The 20,231-nt window shown below is 38.8% G+C and overlaps 1 protein-coding gene across 2 annotated transcripts in view; it reads right to left on the bottom strand.

Moving 5' to 3' along the window:
• Positions 1-17,597, bottom strand: part of phf24 (PHD finger protein 24) — a 31,465-nt gene extending 13,868 nt beyond the window's left edge. For both annotated transcript variants that reach the window (XM_077497809.1, XM_077497810.1), the window contains exons 1-3: positions 17,153-17,597; positions 4,498-4,901; positions 135-320 (exon numbers count right to left, since the gene is read on the bottom strand). In XM_077497809.1, coding sequence (XP_077353935.1) covers positions 135-320; positions 4,498-4,899 — 588 coding nt within the window. In that variant the 5' untranslated portion in view covers positions 4,900-4,901; positions 17,153-17,597. The remainder of the gene's footprint in view (positions 1-134; positions 321-4,497; positions 4,902-17,152) is intronic.
• Positions 17,598-20,231: the final 2,634 nt, after the last annotated feature.

Below are 20,231 nucleotides of genomic sequence, written 5' to 3'. Positions count from 1 at the left end.
AACCCCTTTTACACATATCAACTACAGGAACTATTACAGAGCGTGCCTGTATAGTCAGCAAACAATATACCGCAAATGAATTCCATCTATTCTTAGCGTCCTCCTTCAGTGAAACCCTTTATAATGGCGCTTACACAATAGTAGCAACTCCAGCCGGTAACTGTGTGAGCTGTGTCTCTCATCTCCTGCAAGGCTTCAGCACGCAGGTAGCCCAATTCCCTCAGGCAGCCGTCATGGAACACTCGGGTGCAGATCCTGCACGGGTAGAGGTCATCGGCAGTCCAGACTTCACATACGTCACACATCTCATCGCTTGGCGGCTGAGGGTGAAGGAAAAACGGGTTTTCAAATTGTGACTTGAATTTGAGAACCTGCTAAAGTAGCACGAGAGAAAGTGAAGACGCAAACTGTAATCTCACTAGTAAGTAGTCATGTATTTTATATTTTTGTCTGTAGTGGAGAGAGGAATTTGACTAAACAAATAAATGTATAATCAACTCAATAATAACTTTTTTTAAGGATGAACTCCTTTTGAATTATTGTGATTACGAACTCAATTTTAAATCTATTCCCATCCGAGCCATCATCCCTTAATGTCCTGAATTCCACTTTCTTTACCTGCACAGGTGTGGTTGAGAATATGAACAGATGTCAGGTGCAGATGAGGTGCGGGAAAAAAAAGGTCAAGATAAAAATTGTTATGAGTATAATTAATTTTATTATCAGCACTGCTTAATAAAATGTAGGGATGGGCGAGTACCGATACCAGATATCAGTATCGGTGCAGCTATGAGCCTAATTTTAAGGTATCGATACTCATGATGCAGCCCCCTCTTGTGATTGGTTTATGATCAGGAACTACAAATTAGAAGAATAGAAAATGGTCATTAATTTCATGCAACTTTTAGGAGAAAAAAAAAGGCAATATATATTGTAGGATAATCTGTAATTGTTTTTTGGGGGAATTTTATGTACTAGTGGTATCGATACAGTATATGGTATGGAGTTGAGTACTGGTATTTGTCTGAATAAAGTCATATTGAACACCCCTAATAAAAGCAACGCAACAAAAAATGTTTAATGTATATTACAGGCATCGGGCGGAAACTTTTATCTCCAAAACTATCACTTTTCAAGACAAAAGAAAATGTCTGCTTGTTGCACCATTAACACTGCTTTGTCAGTTTATACACTTCAGATTGGTCAGTAATGTATTTTAAAAAAATAAAAAAATAAAAAAATAAATAAATCCCCAGTGGGCTGAATTAAAGAATGACGCAGACCATTTCAAGCCCCCGGGCCATACTTTAGCCACCCCTGATGTAGCGCTAGGTACGTTGTAATTGTTCTCCTTCAGTCCACAAACTAATATGTACAAAAGATTAGTTAAATAAAAATTTATCCTGTTTGTCAGATGGCTCATTAAAGGAATGTTTTGTTCCTTTGTCCATTTCCTGCTGCCTCTATTAACATGCAGAAGCCACTGGGCTGTCTCACTAATGAAAATAACCACATGACGCTTGGCTATATAACACCCATAATAAAGCTCCAAACCTGTTTTATCTCTTCGTCAACGCCATAGCACCACTTTTAGGGTTTTGGCCACATCAACTATGACTCTTCTTGTGACCTTAGACTAAAGAATCCAGATGTTGTTCTCATTAAATTGACATCTAACATTTTACTAGGAGACTATAATTGTACAGGAGCGGATTTAAGAAATATGAATGCAAATATCATTTGGTAACTATGGGAACACACATGCCCATCAATATGTGAGCGCTGGGATTTCTGTTGAGTTATGAGCCAGTCAAGCTGCTGCTGAAGGGGTGTTGTGGTTTGGCTTCTGATATAGGAAACATTGGCTGTTGGATGATTTTCCCTCAGTAATCCTTTGGGTAACTGAGCTGCAGAGGAATAATACAAATACGCCAAATTGAGTGTGAGTCTGTTTGGACCTGAGGAATAGCTTTGAAGACGGGAGGCTGCCACTTAAGATTCAGCCCTAGCCAAAAAAAAAAAAAAAAAAAAAAAAAAAAAAAAAAAAGGGGGGGGGGGGGGGGGGGAGGTTGAAACCTATTTGCTGGAGAGATTCTATCAATTCTCTTCCCACTGTGGAGGTGCCACAAGTGCCAAATTTTCAAGCGTCACATTTGTCGCGGTTGCATTATCATCGGATCTGGAATCTGTCTAAACCTTCGACTGTGACAAACACAATACTCAAATAAAGCTAAAGTAGACCAAAGCTAAAAGGGGATTTATACCAATGCAGATTGAGGGTGTTATCAGTCAAACTGACAATGTAAAATTTGCCCAACAGGTCGCTTTATAACGAGGCAATGGGTTAAAAATGAGAGTACCTTATATTTTTTTGTTTCAGTTTGGGACTTAATCTTCTGGAGGAACTTTACTGCCAAAATTAAAAAATAACTAAATAAATCAGGATTCACCAATTCCGGTCCTCAAGGTCGGGAGTCCTGCAGGTTTTAGATGTTTCCACCCACTAGCGAAACTGACTCATAATCCTCATGAGCATGCCTGATAACGATCCTGTTCTTTAGTATCAGTTTTGGTAGGCGGAAACATCCAAAACCTGCAGGAATCTGGACCTCGAGGACCGGAATTGGTGAACCCTGAAATAAATAAATAAATGAATAAAGTGAAAATAAAAACAGATGTAAAAAAACATAATTCAAAAATTAAATACGCAAAAATATGTAAATACAAATAAAAACACCAAAACAATTCCCATTAACCACCAACGAATCGTCACATGATTAGACTATAGCTACGCTACGTGTATTTGTCGTAAGTTTTTTTCTCGCAAACTTGCCATTTTATAAACTCGCAAATTTGCCACTTTACAAAGTGGAAAATTTGTGAGTTTTTCCTCGGAATATTGCCCCCGCCCTCTAAAAATATATATATAATTATACATGGCCCTAATACGCTGTCGTACATTTATTCATTGAGTCAATTATTTGTCAGTTTTGTTCCTCTATACAAGGGTTAGGGTTAGGGTTATGGAAATGTACAAAAAAAATTTCAGTTGTACATTCACTGCCTTTGACAAGTATACTTGTCAATTGTATTTTTTAGAGTGGTGTAAATGGGGGCGAATCTGAGCATGCTCCACTGTAAATATCAAACTTGGAAACAACTTTACTGATGCCCAACCACCGGTAGATGACATCATTGCCCCATTTTATAGGAAATAAACACAGTTTCAGAGTCCATGGGAGAAATGGCTGTATTTTGGCAAACCTACATTTTTCTGCTGTCAATTATAAAAGAACGGGACGGGACAAAAAGTAGGGAGTCTATTCTGTTATTTGGTAGATTCGGTTTATATATAATTATTGAATGTAATATCACGTGAGTATTGGAAATGTAAAAAATTTCTATAATGACTGGCAGTGAATGAGTTAACATTTCATATCGGAAAATAATAGTTTTAAATTTCATACAAAATGAAGGTTATGAACCGTATCAGAGTGGATTGTTAGAGGTTAGAGTATATTAATTTTAAAGTCAAACAAGTATGTGTGTGATGTAAAAATTATGCAAACTTTGACCTATTTCGTTATAACCTTTAGTTGCATTAACAATTCACCTAAAAGGGGGGCAATACAGTGTTCCCTTGTTTTTCGCAGTGGTTAGGTTCCAAAAATACCCACAATGAATAAAATCTGCAAAGTATCCGCAAAGCTCTAAAACCGCCCGCCCCACAATTTACACACTTTTCTCATCGAGGCATTTATATTTTTTCAAATTTCTCTCTTGTTTCAACAGTCTCAATGTTCAAGTTTTCATAAATCTTATCAAATCGGTACATTTCTGTAAAAAAATACATGCTGACAAAATACCGACACAATGAAAGCAGTTCTACTTAACTTGCCAACTTACGCAATTATTTGTCATTAATTACAGACGCAAACCATGCCAAGTTTCCTGTGGTCTAGACAGGCTCCGTGCGGGTAAGCTTTAATTTAGTTGTCTCTTTTCAAATCCTTGTTTTGTTTTGTCTTTCCTGCCCCCATAGACATTTCTCAGCACAGTGTTAAGTCTTGAAAAGCCGGTATTTAATGGCGCCAGTGATCCTGTGAACTCCACCGTGATACCGAGCACGTACTTGCATGCAGGTCACCTTGCCGAGACCAACGTCTCTGACTGAAGCGCCCCTTGTGCGCACACGCAAGTCACACGGCATGTTTGGAATGTAATGATCTTTTTGAACTTTTCAACTTTCTCATACTCCCCAAGAATGTTAAGAGAAAAGCTTAAGATTTCCTCACGGAATGGCTTCAACTTGGACGAGGAAACCAGATCATTTGCTGCTGTTGCCATGGAGACTGACATCGTAAGAATACCTCTTTTAATCTTATGCCTCGGGGGTTTAATATGTGTAAACAAAGTCACTATATGTATTGTACTTTCATGCACTCTGCCAATGATTATAAGTGACATATTGATTATTCTGTCACCACTAAGTGTTACCTTCTCTTTTTTTGCCAGCTCTACTTCTAAAGGCTGATCGTCATCTGCTTCCCTTTTGGGCCGCACGTACGCAGGCGGTGTGAGCTGATGACTCTTTTCCAGATCTTCAGGCTCTACTCCTTTCCCGTCTCGTAACCTGGACCAGGCCTCCTGGTTGACCGAGGCCGAGGCCTGCTGGGCTGCGGACGGGCCGGTGCCGCTTTCTGTTTCCCCGCCTTCTCCTTCCTCGGTCTTCTTGTCCTCAGTTGAGGCTTTCGCCGGCACGTCACCGTCCTCGGCGTCTCCCTCCGCCTGCTTGACAGGCGCTGCGCGGTCCTTGATGCCCGACTGGAAGGCTGAGACCACAGCGGTGCACCTCTGCACCTTGTCCACCGGCTGCTTCTTTGACATGAGCACACCCATGGCTGCACACAGATGGAGAGAGGAAGGGACAGGGGACACTTGCATGAGTGGTCTGAAAAAGCCGGAGGGGGCTCACATAGTAAAGCATAGTGAGCTTTTTCATTTCCTGTCTTTCAAACCACAGAAAAATACTTTGTAGCCTCTTCTCTTGCAGCCGTCTGCCCTAGATTGCTTTTTTAATTTCAAAAATGAAAGAGTGAAAGAATGCTACTACGTGTTTGGATTATACAATTTGTAATCAAATGGATTTGTCAGGAATTGTGTTGTTCTCAACGAACAAACTTAGCCAATTCTATACCTGAGTAAGGTGTTGTCACAAGATTTCAGTCAGGAATTGCATGAAAAGTTATTTATATTATTTTCAGTCACCTCAATATCACTGCCAGCTTTGCTATATTTTGCCATAATTAGAGAGTTTTCTTGATGTCAGTTTTCTGCTAATTGCTTTGGTTCAATTTTCTCACTTCACAAAATTCTCATGGCAACACTCCCCACTGGGTAAACACCAATCAACAACACCTTAAATTAGGGACGTCTCAATCTCAATTATGTGATATAAATAGAGCATTTTGCATGGTGGCATTTCTTCTACTTCATGTGCCAGGTCTGCTACAGACATCGTCGATCATGGCTCCCTCCCTCCATACCTCTCTATTGTCAGTTTTCCTAATAAATTTGTTAATGGGAGTCGTCTTCTGTGTTGCAAAGTTATTTAAGCTGTCTATATATTTTGTGCACTGCCTTCCTCTACTTTTAATTCCACAAATCTTGCCACATAGAATTTGTTTGCTCTATTTATGTGTCCAAAGATGTTTAGCTGCCTTTATCTGATGGTTTTCAGTCGAGCTGTTTTGTCTTTATTTGTCTTTTTTCAGTCCATGATACCTTCATAATCCTTCTGATGTACCATATTTCTGCTGCTTCGAGTCTTCTTACCAACTCTTTAGTCAACGTCCAGCATTCATTATATTTCTGTTGGTAAAGATGGACTTCATTTTGATGAATATGTACTTAGACATAGCCATTCTCTTCTTTATTTCTGTGTTACATTTAGCATCTGGGGTCATTGTGAAGCCCAGGTATTTCAAAGTATTGACTTGTTTAACTACTTCTCCTTTGTTTTCATTTTGTTTTGTTGTTGTCGTTAAAGGCAGGTTTACTTGTAAAAAAAAAAAAAATTTAAAAGAACTGTATTCGCACTTCAAAATGTTTGCTTTGTTCTTGTTTACTGCAAAACTGATGTTTATGTTTATGTACTGCGCTTTGTATACAGCAATGCCTGTTCTTAAAGCGCTTTATAAAAAAAGTTGAGTTGAGTTGAGTTGAGTTGAGGGTCTTTACTCAGGAAAACGCACTATATAAATACAGGATGTATACCAGTGAACTCCTTCTCAATCTACACCTCTGGGCTTCTATTAATGTGTGGTGGTGATTTTTTTTTCCTAAACCCAGCCTGTATTTCGCCATTTTGTGTTTGTTTTGTCAGTGGGACGTTTCTGTGGACAGACAGTTGTTTACCCCTCCAGCCAATTGCAGAGCGGGGGGGTGGCACTCACAGATTTTTTTTTTTTTTTTCATAGAATAATTTCGCTATATATAGGCTATTTAATAGGTCTGGTGAAAAAAAAAAACATCCTTGTTTCACTCCTCTACAGATTGGTCTGTATTTACTGCATTCATTTTCAACTCTGATAGTGGCTTCCTGTTCCCAGTACAGTATAAGTTTCTGAGGACTCTAAGGTCTTTTCCGTCGATGTTTAATTCTTGGAGAATGTCAAACAGATCTGAATGTCTTACTTGATCGAACGCCTTGGAATAATCAATGAAGGAAAGATACAAGTCTGTGCGCCTCAGTTGCTCTTTCCATGAGGATCCTCAAAGCAAAAATGCCATTTCTGGTACCGTTATCTGACATAAATCCGAATTGTGTTTCAGATATTTCTGGCCACGTATAACACCCCTAATTTGATCCGCCACCTGAAAAACTGATGTGTCCAAAAAATGATTTAAATGCTTTACTTAAAACCACTGCTCCCTTAATCACGCAAAAGGAGGGAAAAAAAACAAAAAAACAATCAGTAGGTCCTCAAAAATGTGCCAAAAGAATCTGATCTGGACATCTCTACCTTTAATGCTTCTTTGATAAGACCGTACCGCTGTGCACCTCACACCACAGAAAGAAAGTATATTACTGTATATGTGCGGAATGTTTTTCAATATCTCTATATCCAGCAGTTGCCTCATATGACCATGAGGAAATAGTTCAATTTGTATTACTGTGCATTTAGTTAAGTACTTTGTCAATTAATATGTACTTACATGTACTACGCTGCATTAGTCATCTGTCAATACAAATAACAGCACACATCCATTCCCTTTGGTATGTTTAAGTTTCAATTACACAGTCTCGGACAAGACTAGCATAATAAACTGAATTTATCCTAAATCTTTTGATGTGCTTGCTATTTTATAAATGATCTCTTCAACAACTGCTGACGCATGATCACACTTTCAGCTTTGAAAGACACGCCCACTTTACTATCATCATTATTGGATGAGAACCGACCTTAAGAAGCCAAGATTTAAATCCATTATTTATATAAGACAATTCTTCCATTTTTCCTAAATAAAGTGACACCTATAAACAGTCTGGAAGATCTTAAATTGATGTGTTCGCTCCTCAAAGTCATTTATTGGTGTTCTTTTCTTCTCAACTATCTTTAACCTGCAGGTCAGAATAGGTAAATTAACTGCCCTGCTGAAGTCAGCTATTTAATCAGAGTTAAATAAATCCCAGGAGAGAACAACCTTTTGCCCTTCTGATTATTGAATCTTGCAGAATACAGATAAGACACAAAGCTCAACACGCATTAAATTGTGCATACTGTACAGCTTTGCTTTAGCTTGCTCATTTCGGTTTTAATCAGCTTTAAAATCTAGAGCAAATTCTCCCCAGAAGGGAAAAAAATCAGCAAACAAGACAAGCTTTGACAATTTTAATACTCTAACTGTACATGTAAATATAAATCATTTGGGCCCTAATATTGACTCCTGCGGTACCCCACATGTAATGTCCTTATACTCAGATTTATGGTCACCTTTGCACAAACTGTTGCCTGTTCCTTACATAACTCTATCCAGATCACACTGACCTTGCAATGAATAAGAGGTATGGAGGCCAGATGGTTTGCAGGTCGACTTGATTATTTAATTATGCTGAGCAAAGTGCACATACTTTGCTCTAATTTCTACTTCTGTCAGACAATGAATCGTACTATTCAACAAAAAGGTGCCGTCATGGATTCTATGTGATTACATGCTTCTTGTATGACGTGTTTCTTTGCTCTGACATTCTATCTCATCCATCTTCACTCCACATAAGTGCTCGTATGAAATTCGATCTCATCTATCAAGAGTGAAATGGGAGTCATCATCGCTCTCTTCCTCTTGGGCTACTCTAATAGCCTGCAAGACCCTCATTTGGTCCCAAGCTGCCGGTGAACTCTTTTACTTTATAGACTACGGAGGAGACAACACCCATCTATATCACAAACTTAGGTTTCTGGGAGGAAAAAAAAAAACACTCTGATTTATATTTTGTCAAAACTTTTTTATATATGTTTTTGTTGCAGGAATATAGCACCTTGTTGGGAATGTCTAACCTTTACAGATAAACATAAACTTTTATTATATTTTCTTTCTTGCATCAATCAGGACTCAGGTCCCCTCTTTTGCCTGGTCCTAAACTTCCTGCCAAGTCGCACATCGTGCAGTCTGACACGTTTCTTATCATGTTCGAGGTCAAACCCTTCCTAAAGAAGTCAGCCAGTATTTGTGGTTGAGACGCACTCCAGCAGACTAACACAACAAAACAAAAAGTAACATGACAAAAAGTAACATGTTCAATGGTTAAAACACAGATTGACATACTTGACAAACGAATAAGATTTAGCTGTTTTTAATTTGACTAAATAATAAGTTGTTACAGATTCCATATATCTCCATACATCCTTCCATAACAATTGAGCACAACGAAAAGAGTCTGTAAATGCTCATTAACTCATTCACTCCCAGCCATTTTCACAGAAGCAATCCCGTTCGCTCCCGGCTGTTTTACTGGATTTTGACTGATTTTGCAAGGCCCACAGAATATTGTGTTTTATTGCTATAAAAGCATCAAAAGAAAGATTAAAGTCTCTTCTTTCATCAGGAAAAAAAAAAGTATGTTTCTATCTGTTTCCGTTTTGCAGCAATTAGCATTAGAAGAGAACTAAGTTTCATCAGTTTTCGCAAATCTATTTAAAATTGTAAGTAATTGAGCTTTTTTTCCTAGAGAGCCCTGGTTGATCTCTTTTGCTCTGCTGCCACCTGCTGGCCGTTTGTGTAATAACTACCATTTCTGCAACCGTTCTTTGCGGTTTAGTAGGCTGCATCAAAGCCTTCTGTATGCTCTAGCATACAAAAAACAAAAAAACGTATAAATACGTCTTTGGGACACTTAGAGCATTAAAAAAACGTATTTATACGTTATTGGGAGTAAATGAGTTAATGATTATGTCAGTGTCAATTGTGTGCTACATATGGGCTAGTTTCTATGGCGTGATCGGGGATGAGCAAAGACTAAAAGATTTATAATTGCCTATGATGCTAACAACAACAAAAACATACAGTAGCTACCCATAATATTTGATCTGTTGGGTGCACGGGTATATAAACCACTAAATCTTAAAAAAAATAATAATAATTTGTCAATCACATAAGCCACCGGTTTATACTTTATCTGGCAGTTTTATGACACGTAAAGTTTATTGACATAAGCCAGGTTTACTTGGAGCCATGTATTCTGGTTAGAGTGAATCCAAATTGCTAACGAAATGAAAACACTGTCTGTATTGTGGTAAATGTCTTTTGAAGTCTAACTTTACAAATGAATAAATTATACATAGCTAATGACATAATGTTCTAAGTCCAATGTTTTTGTTGTTGTTTGTTTGTTTGTTTGTTTGTTTGTGCTGCAACCACATTTCCAGTGGGAGCGCTACCAGTGTGCTAATATTCTGGGCTGCCGATACAAGTGAATGCTTAGGAGTGAGTTATGTAAAATGCTGTTAAAAAAATACAATAAAATACGTTTGAAATATATAACAATAATTATGCATACAAAACAAAACAACATTTTCCTCCTACACCCCTTGCTATCGGCTTGGAATCAGTCGACGGGCTACCATCAACGCTGTCCATTTGTCGAGTAATTAAAAAATGGACCGTTTTGTGTTTTCACTTAAAAAATAATAATAAACAGACACCGGACAGGATGTAAGAAAGTGGACATGTTCGGGCGAAATAGGACATTTGGTCCCGCTAAAGTAAGAGTTGTTTGATGGTTTAAAATGACTGTGACATCAACGCTAAGTTCCACCCATCTGCGGAGACTCCATTGCACTGTTGGTTAGCATCCCACCTGTTGACTTTTTTGGGCTAATGAACATTTATGACAATAAACAGCTTGAAGCAAGAACACTTTGCCTCTCATTTGTTTCTGTTAGCTATCGCCCAATCTAAGCGGCGTGTTACGTCTATGTTTTTAGTTTGTGTTTTTGTGTTTCATTACCTGGGTGAGTGTTGGTGGGCGGAGCCTCCTGTGGTGCACCTGTCATGACTTGACAATCAACTGCTTTTTAAGGGCAGCTGCGGCCAGAGCAAATGTCAAACGTTTCACTTGCCTACTTCAGTGTGCTCAGTAGTTGCTTGCTTTTTGTTGTTAATAAGTTTGTGTATTTTTCCTCTGTGAATATCCAGTTTGTTTACTGTTTTTTCATTTTTCAGTGGCCTGTGAAAAATATTAAAGCTATGTTATTTGGTACAGTTGAGGGAGATTACTAAATTTTGAGCTGTTGTAGATATAAAAGGATACAATTTAACTTTAAGTAAAATGGTAACATTTCTCTTCATAACAATGTTGCAAATAACAGATGGTTCATTTTAAGAAGCGAGCATTGTTTCTTCCTCCTTCTGCTCTGTGTTAATGTCCGAATTGTCCTGTTTTAAAAATGGTCCTATGACTGCAGATTGCTTTTGGTTTGGTTCTGAATATAAAATCATTAAATATTTGCCTTATCACCTTTTACAATACAGTATTTTTTTCAAAGAAACGAATATATAAACTATATAAAATGGCTTGATTGAATGATTTTGGCATAGTCGAAAAATTCCAAAGTGGCCCTTGCATATTTCGATTTTTCTGTTATGTGGATTGGTTGGTACCATTATTGAGAAGAGGCAACAGAGAGGCCTGCCAGTCATCAGTCTCCTTGTCCACAAGGAAATGCAAGTTGAATGCTTTTGCTTTGACTTAAAGGTCACACTTTAAAAATGATATCCCCTGTACTATTTGGGTGCCTTGTACTCTCACAAGACAATCAGCTGTCCTCCTAATGATTTATTTACCAAATAAATCGCCCTTAGCATGTTCTTCATGATAGAATTCCATGCGCCAACATTTTTCTTTTGAAACAATCTCACTATTTGTGCATTTTATGTGTTACTAATGTATGTAGCAGAAATGATATCTCAGAAGTTAGACATTTATATTCTCCACACTGTGCAAACAGGGGAGATGATGATGGAAGTATCTGCTGGAAAAAAAACAGAACCTCGTCATTTTCAGGTTAACTTCGGAATATTAAATAGGACCTCCGTGTTTGCCCCTCACCCCATCTAAAGTCAATTCTGACACAAATGGGTCAGTGCCTCGCTTTGATACCTTCGTTTGTTCGAGTTCAGTTTCTCAAACGTGACATCCGTAACCCTTCTAGATGCTGAGGTGACAGAAGGTTTGTGTTACTCAGCTACTGCAGGAACTATTCAAAAACTGCTATTTACCACAGATGAATTTGCAATTTGGGTCAGTATAACAATTAGCTATGACACATATTAAATAACAATGTGCCACTAAATACAAAATATGGTGATGGTGATGATTTTTGATTATCAAATTAAAAGACAAAAAAAAAAAAAAAAAACTTCATATAGTTTGTGTTGTTTGAATGCACTATTTCCACCTGCCAAACATGAGAGCCACAAGTATTGTTTTGATTGCAAACACTGCACAGCTGATTTCATGTAAACATGGTTGGTGTAATTCTAACGATCTGAATTGCTCACATGCTATTATTAGGCTTTATTTTGAGCTGAAAATTAGCATTAATTAAATATCAACCCTTTATTAGGATTTAGTCTCTCACAGACCAGATTTATGCCCACACTCTGTTTGCGAAGAACTGATAATCCGGTTTACAAACTAAATACGAATCGAGAGATGTGTCATATAAAATTGGAAGTCAACCTTAAATATTTCTTGGCAATTTGTTATATGTGACCAAATTAGTCTAAACATGACATTCTGGTTAATATTACATTTGTGGAATATGAGTTATGAAGTCAAATCCAGCCATTTTTATCCATCTCAAGAGGTGGCCATTTTGCCACTTGCTGTCGACTGAAGATGAGATCAACGTTCATCGAAATGGCCACCCCCTGAGATGGATTTAGGAAATGCCTGGATTTTGCTGCGTCATATTCCACTTCCACAATATCAACCAGAATACCATATTAGAGGGGCTGCATAGAACATATTATTGGCAGCAAAATCATTTGGATGGACTTCCCCTTTAACTCATTCACTCCCAGCCATTTTCACAGAAGCAATCCCGTTCGCTCCCGGCTGTTTTACTGGATTTTGACTGATTTTTGCAAGGCCCACAGAATATTGTGTTTTATTGCTATGAAAGCATGGAACCTACCAAAAGAAAGATTAAAGTCTCTTCTTTCATCAGGAAAAAAAAGTATGTTTCTATCTGTTTCCGTTTTGCAGCAATTAGCATTAGAAGAGAGCTAAGTTTCATCAGTTTTCGCAAATCTATTTAAAATTGTAAGTAATTGAGCTTTTTTTCCTAGATGGCCCTGGTTGATCTCCTTTGCTCTGCTGCCACCTGCTGGCCGTTTGTGTAATAACTACCATTTCTGCAACCGTTCTTTGCAGTTGAGAGGTTGCATCAAAGCCTTCTGTATGCCCTAGCATACAAAAAAACAAAAAAACGTATAAATACGTCTTTGGGACACTTAGAGCATTAAAAAAACGTATTTATACGTTATTGGGAGTAAATGAGTTAAAGACATGGATCGAGAACGATGAAAGAAGAAGCAATTAAACCAAAGGTTTGCAAAGTAAAATGGTAAAGGACAAAGGTGTAATTGAGGAGTCTCAAACTGATTTAAAAAATGGCCTACCCACACAACAAAGACACACCGGCTCCATAACTAATAGACACAAATCAACATCATCAAGCTTTTAAAATGTGACACTGATGGCACTGGAGTTATCTAAAATCACCATTTATAAAAGATTTGAGAGGACATCTTCAATCGTTCTCAAACTTGACATCTGTGTTCTCCCCATCCCAGATGCATCTGAATGATTTACAGGCCTCAGGTTAAAAAAAGATCTAAAGGAGGGAAAGAAGATAGGACCGCTCCTTAAGGCTGATAGATTGTGACTTGGGAATGTTATTTTCAAAGCTGCAATTCAGAATATTGAGTTTACTCTGACACAGGATCAACACTTCCCTGAAAAAATAAATACTGTTTTTGAAAATAGGCTGTCTTTTTCTGTGACAAATCTTAGTGAGAAGGTAAAGTACAAGTGAGAGAGGGGAGGTTCAATACTCATTCAGCCTCTTAAGTCTTGTCAGCAATTGATGGCGACGGTGCTTTCAGGAGAGAAGTTTGGTTTGATTAAATATTGATAAATTAAAAAGGGAGGTGAGACCAAAGAACTCTTCAAATCCCTCATTTATTTTTCTGATCGTCTGACAGATATTTTTCTAGTCTCATCACACTCTCTCCCATTGGAACAGTACCAGAGCTTGTGTATTATGATGAAATTATTATTTTTTTTCTCCATTAGGTAGCTGCAGTATAAAATACAGACCCACAAGACATATCAATGGGTATGTCACTGCCAATATCATATTGGGGAAGTTACAACTATAGTTTACAGTCATGACACAGAATATTGACACAGAAATTCATTAAGGTTTCATATTGGAAAATTGGCAAATACATATCATAACCACCCAGACACTTGTTTTGATTCTTTTTATCTGAAACTCAGAAAAAAATAGCGTCTATTATACCAATATGGTTAATAAGAATTTTGTTTCACAAATAAAATGTATGAGGTCAACAGTGTCAAGTTTCACGATTCAGTGGAGTACCAGAGTAAACAGGGTCCTCGGTTTAAGACGAAGTTTTGTTGCTACAACGGCGACATTGCACAAAATACATGTCAAAATGCAGTATAGTCCATATATCATAAAAATATGCTAAGTCAAGATAAGTTAAACAGTAATTATGACATTAAAACTGAGCGTGCCTTTTTCTGCCCTCAATCGACATATTTATACTCTGTGTTGTAATCCTGTGCAATCTTGTGTAACTTTGCACCAATCAGATCGACTGGATCGGGATTGGAATGAAAAATTTGCCCGAACGGTCAATTATTTCAAATAAGACAATACATGTTATATTTAATGTTTATCAGCGTTTTTTGAATATCTCCCCCCGACAATGAATGAATCAATCAATCTATCAATCAAACCTTTGAAAAACAGTTTTTGTGCCTTTTAGGTAGTTAATTGCATCGTTTGTAAACATGAATTGCAATATATCGAGGAAGTTGTCAACCCCTTAAACATGCAAAAAAATATATTTTTTAGGTCTACTTTTCATGCCATACCCTGCACAGAAGCACAGTTGAGCATGTATCTCTGTCAAATGGATTTTAAACATTTGCAATTTTGCTTAGGGGCATAGTGGGCACTGGTACTCTGGCTCTATGGTCATAACTCCTTTCCCAAAGCTGTTGGATGTCACTGGTATGCGCTGATTAGAATCCCAACCAGCACTCCCTTTCATTCTTTGCCTGAGAGGGAGAGGGGGGCCTTTTTTTTTTTTTTTTTTTTAATGGAATCCCCACAAAGCGGAGCTTTTCATGGGAAAGAATCCGCCCCCTTTAGCCACAGAAGTGACCCACGGACCAGGGAAGCGGAGACCTGGAACTAATTACACTAATGAGTTTAGCCAGAACCTTCCAGTGAACGAGTAAGTGGAATCATACCCGAACATTTCAAACATGCCGTTATATGTGCTGTTCAACATGAAGAGTTTAATGAATTGAATTAAAGGTGCTTATCTCATTCACTGCCAGCCATTTGAGAAAATTTCAAAAATTTTAATACCCATGTCATATTACGTTCAATAATTATATATAAACCGAATCTACCAAATAACAGAATAGACTGCCTACATTTTGTCCCGTCCCGTTCTTTTATAATTGACAGTAGAAAAATGGAGGTTTGCCAAAATACAGCCATTTCTCCCATGGACTCTGAAACTGTGTTTATTTCGTATAAAATGGGGCAGTGATGTCATCTACCGGTGGTTGGGCATCAGTAAAGTTGTTGCCAAGTTTGATATTTACTGTGGAGCATAGTCAGATTAGCCCCCATTTATCTCCGCTCTAAAAAATACAATTGACAAGTATATTTGTCAAAGGCAGTGAACGGGTTATACAAGGCTCACGAAAAAAAAAAACAAAAAAAAAAAAACAAGTACCGCTGAACCTCCAAAATCTAGTTCAGTCTGTTCCTTGACACTGGCTGACATCCATGCTACCATTTCAAGCAAACTTTCTGCATTAGGGTTAGGGTGGGGGATAATTAATAAAATGCTGCAACAACAAACACAAATCCGCTGTGTATTTTTATGTACCTGTACTAGCAAAACAAACCAAAAAAAGGGGTAACAACAATGGTCACCATGGTAACGCTTATCATGAATGATACTAGCAACATAAAACTGGGGTATTTTGAAGATATACTGTCATAATAAACATCAACAAAACAAATAATATAGCTATATTAGCAGCGTCCTAAAATTTGCCAACATAAGATACTGCAGAAAAAATATAAAGCTCATGAATAACTCATCATAACACTAAATGCCGTTTATGCTTATGTTGTCTCATCACTAAGCCTTTTCGGCCATGGCAAAGAAACTTTCCAAATACATCTGTTTTTGTATTCATTTTGCTAGCTTGTGGATTTAGTATCAACACCACACAACTGAGATAATTAGCATCTTAATGTGCTTCAAGAGTCCATCATAGGCAGTTGTAACAGAGAGAATCCAGTCAATTTTCAACATATTTTTTAGCCTTGAATAATAAATCTATGAATCCCTTGGCAGGTCAGGTATTGTTGTTGTTGTTTTTTTTAGCTTCAAAGTTGTTCAGTTCTTTACAGTGTAATCTATTTCCTCTTTGTATCACAAAGCAAAACAACAAAGCCAAAGAAAAAGTCAAACACGTGTTGAGCTCGGCGCTCAGGTTGAGGTCATATGCATGATGTCACGCACGATAAGGGTTTGAACTTCACATTTTGTTTGCTTTTCCGATGACTACTAGCGATCGACCTACCAAAACATACGCTTCTTTGCGACAGCGACTGAAATAAAAACCCAAGAATGGCTGAGCAATTTAAATCTCAATGCACGCTTAGTCCAAAAGACATCACATTGGCATTCAGGCGCTGCCAGAGCCAAGCATGCTTGTGTGCCAGCTCGCAGAGAGTCGGACAATAAACTGCAGCGAAGGCGGCTCAGACTGTGGGGATCTGTCACACGCCGAGGCAGGACTCGAAATTGGCTTGTTTGTCCACCAATGTGGGCAACAAGATAACAATAACAGCGTTGAGAAGGAATACTGATGGCAACAAAGTAAACGACGGCTACAGAATCCACTCAAACAATCCATTTGTGATAAATAGATGGGTGTGACATGTAATCACTGTGGGTGCAAAGGAAAACTATCCACACCCAAGTGCATGCTGACCTAAATATGTTTAGAGGCTTCTTGCTCTCTATGAACAAAAGTAGAGGTAAAATGTACTGCCTCAAAACTTGCCTTTTACAACTAAGGGATCTGGACACTTTCTTGGTCCTGAGAATGTACAGTCTGATAATTGACCTTCCTCATAAATAAATAGAGCACCAACAGTCTCGTTCACTGCAAGATCCTCGACAAAACGACTCTCCAGAGCACAACTAGCAGCCTGCATGACAATTTGTTATGTAACATGTTTCAAAAAAGGTGTGTGGATGCGCGTGTGATCTTGAGCAGCTCGACCCGACTCACCGTTAAGGAGAAAATAATGACGTTCAATAAGGACTTGATCACTCCTGTGCCCTCAAACTGGGCCGTTCAGCATGGCAGGACTTTGGTTCGGATGAAGTCTGCGCGCCTTCACGGGATAATAATTTTTTTAAATTTATTTATTATTATTATTCCTTCGTCTCCCACCCCCGACAGAAGATAAGCAGCTTCTCGCCTTGAAGAAAACGAGGGGGTGGGGTGGGCCTGGGGGGGGGGGGGGGGGGCAGACACTCGACTTGGAGGAGCAACGGACAGCTCCGGTGCTGAAACGGACTTCGGCTCCTTCCGTGGGCTGCTCCGCCAGTGCGTGTGAGCGGCCACGCAGCGCGCCGCCGCTCGCGTCAAGAGGAGAGACCTTGGCGCTGCTGACTCACAGGCAGCCAATCCAGTTCCATCTCGGATTTATAAGCATCGCATCCGGAGCCACCTCCCCCCCCCCCCCCCCCCCCCCCCCCCCCCCCCCCCCCCCCCTCGACCTCAGTGAGACAGTCAAGCGACCAAGTGAGGTTAATAAAGTTGCGGGACGCCCTGATTGGACCGAAGCGCGCGACTGCGACAAACTAATGACGTGAGGGAAGATGCGTCCTCAGCAGCCAATTAACTCTTATCACGTTCAGAGCGTGACAGGTCAGACTGTGACTGTCACTTTCATACTTTTTCTCTTTATTCATTCTGAGGTGCGTTCCTTTTGCAAATTCTGTGCACAGAAAGAAAGTCACATTTTTATTTGGATTTAGTCCATTTTCATGTTTGTAATGGTAATGTCTAGAACAGGGGTGTCCAAACTACGGCCCGGGGGCCATTTGCGGCCCGCCGTCCATTTTTTTAGTGGCCCGCGTCATATGCTAAAAAATGGCATTTGACTCAGTTCAAATAAAATACAAACAAAAATGTTTGGAGATGGTCAAAGTAAGAAGGGAAGGTGTCGAAAAACACAGGCGCTATTCAAGGTTATTTTAGTAAACTAACGAAAAAACTAAAATTCAAAAAACAATTTTGTTACCGAAATAAAATAAAAACAAAGATGCTTTTAAAAAAAAAGAAAACAAACGGAAACTACATTTTATGTTTACAAAACTAACTAAAATAAGACTAACTATAATTATAGCAAAAAATATCCTTTGTTTTAGTCTGTGGTAATTAATTGAATGCATGAGCCTTTGGGGATGATTTTAAATGTGATTTTTAGTAGATTTATTTTTATATAAACCGGAATAACGCCCATGGTGTTTTTTTAAATATTGTGCACAAGTAATTCACATAAAAAAACAAAAACTAATACTGAAACTAACTAAACTAAAACTAAGCATTTATTAAGAACTAAAACAAATTTAAAAAAAAACTAACAGTAGGATGAATAATGGCACTATTGCGTTATGAGTTATTTGATGTATGTTTAGGACCTAAATGCAATTATTATCTAAGTTTGTTTCATGTAGCCTATCTTGTTTTTTTCTTTCACGGTTTTCAACCTGATTGTGACGCCTCAAATTCTAAATAAACTATAAAGAAGAAAATGTGCCTTCTGAGTTCATCATTGACATTCCTGCTGTTTTTGGCCGTTTTTGAAATAAGGAAAAAATGAGGCGAAACTTCAAATAACACATCGCTTTATCCCAACAATAAAATCCAGCAATAACTTTTAGTTTCCTCATTATTTTTACATCACAAGAACCTAATCTTTTACAGGTGCCTGTAAATTTTACATGTGCCGGTTTGCTTTGAACAGCAGCTACTCCATCGCCTCCCCAGCCACTGCATGCTATGGTTTATGTATGAACAGCTACATGTACGGTGCCCCACTGTGTCATTCCTAAGCTTGCCGGTTCAAATGGAGCCACCTTGAATTATTGATAGACACGTAAGTGCACGCTGACCCGCCAGTCTTGACGTTCTTTTCTCCTTCCACAGCAGGATGGAGGGGGGAGGAAGAAATGGTCCATCGTGGTATGTCACACAGGAAATGTGAACTTCGACCTCTGCTGATGGCGCTAGCACCCGCAGACGAATCAGTAACATGACAAGATGCGTTTTTGCACACCTTGTTATAGAGGTCAATTCAGTCCAAATGAAGAATAATGAGAAATGTAAAGCCAAACTTGGAAAGATTAACAAAAACAGCCTTCATTCAGAGATATTTTAACGCTATACCGGAATAGTCGATCACCATTAACGGGCTGTCCACAGCCCAGCTGCACGTTTAATAGCTCTCCCATGGACCTGGAGCGCTGCAATCATTGTCCTTTCAGCTCAGAATCACTTGGGGGCGGGACAAAAAAAAAAGCGGGGCCCTCATGGTGCCTGATTATTATGTTCAATTAAGCAGCAATTGTACCTCTCACTTTGTATTCTGTCTTGCATGGCTTACTGTTGGGAAGTGACTCCCGTTCAAACTATGTTTTAAGTGCTAATGCAAGGGTGCGCGTCCAACTGGTGGCAACATGTCGATTAGTCTGCGCAACTCTTCAGATTAATCGTGATTGTTTACTAAGTATGACTACGAAGCACCAGTAAACAAATCAAATGGGCCTTAAAATACAGACTCCATTCTGGCCAATAGTATTTGGAAAAATAATCAGTGCATGGAAGAAAAAGAATACAAAGAGCCGTGTAATTGACTGGAAAATGGGCTAAAACAACCAGTCATAGCCGCTAAAGCTTGTCGGTTATTGACAAATTTGGACGCCCCTTACGGATGTCACATGCTGGATACGAAGGTGTGAATGAACAGGACTTTGTTTACCACAAATTGCTGCTTGCCAACCCGCCATAAAACAGAGCAGCCAATAAGCTGCCAAGGGCAGCTTTGCTTTTTTAACGGAGCACAAGATCACTCTGTGTGAATACATTTGTCAGGTTATTCACTACACTCTACATTCTCAATATGTGTGAATGAGAACGTGGCTGACGACGAGTGCGGAGCCATAGAAAGCTAAGTCTGGGCACTCTTTGAACTCATTGCACTGCTCTGTCATTGGTTAATCCATGTCACATGTTTTATGGACACCAACCAGGCCATCCATTCCCAGGATTATCTTGCGCTAGCCTTGGCCTGTTTTGG

Source organism: Festucalex cinctus, chromosome 15 (genome assembly GCF_051991245.1).
Source record: "Festucalex cinctus isolate MCC-2025b chromosome 15, RoL_Fcin_1.0, whole genome shotgun sequence".
NCBI classification, from domain to species: Eukaryota; Metazoa; Chordata; class Actinopteri; order Syngnathiformes; family Syngnathidae; genus Festucalex; species Festucalex cinctus.
The sequence above is the reverse complement of the archived record's forward strand: the minus strand, read 5'-3'. Positions and strand labels throughout refer to the sequence as shown.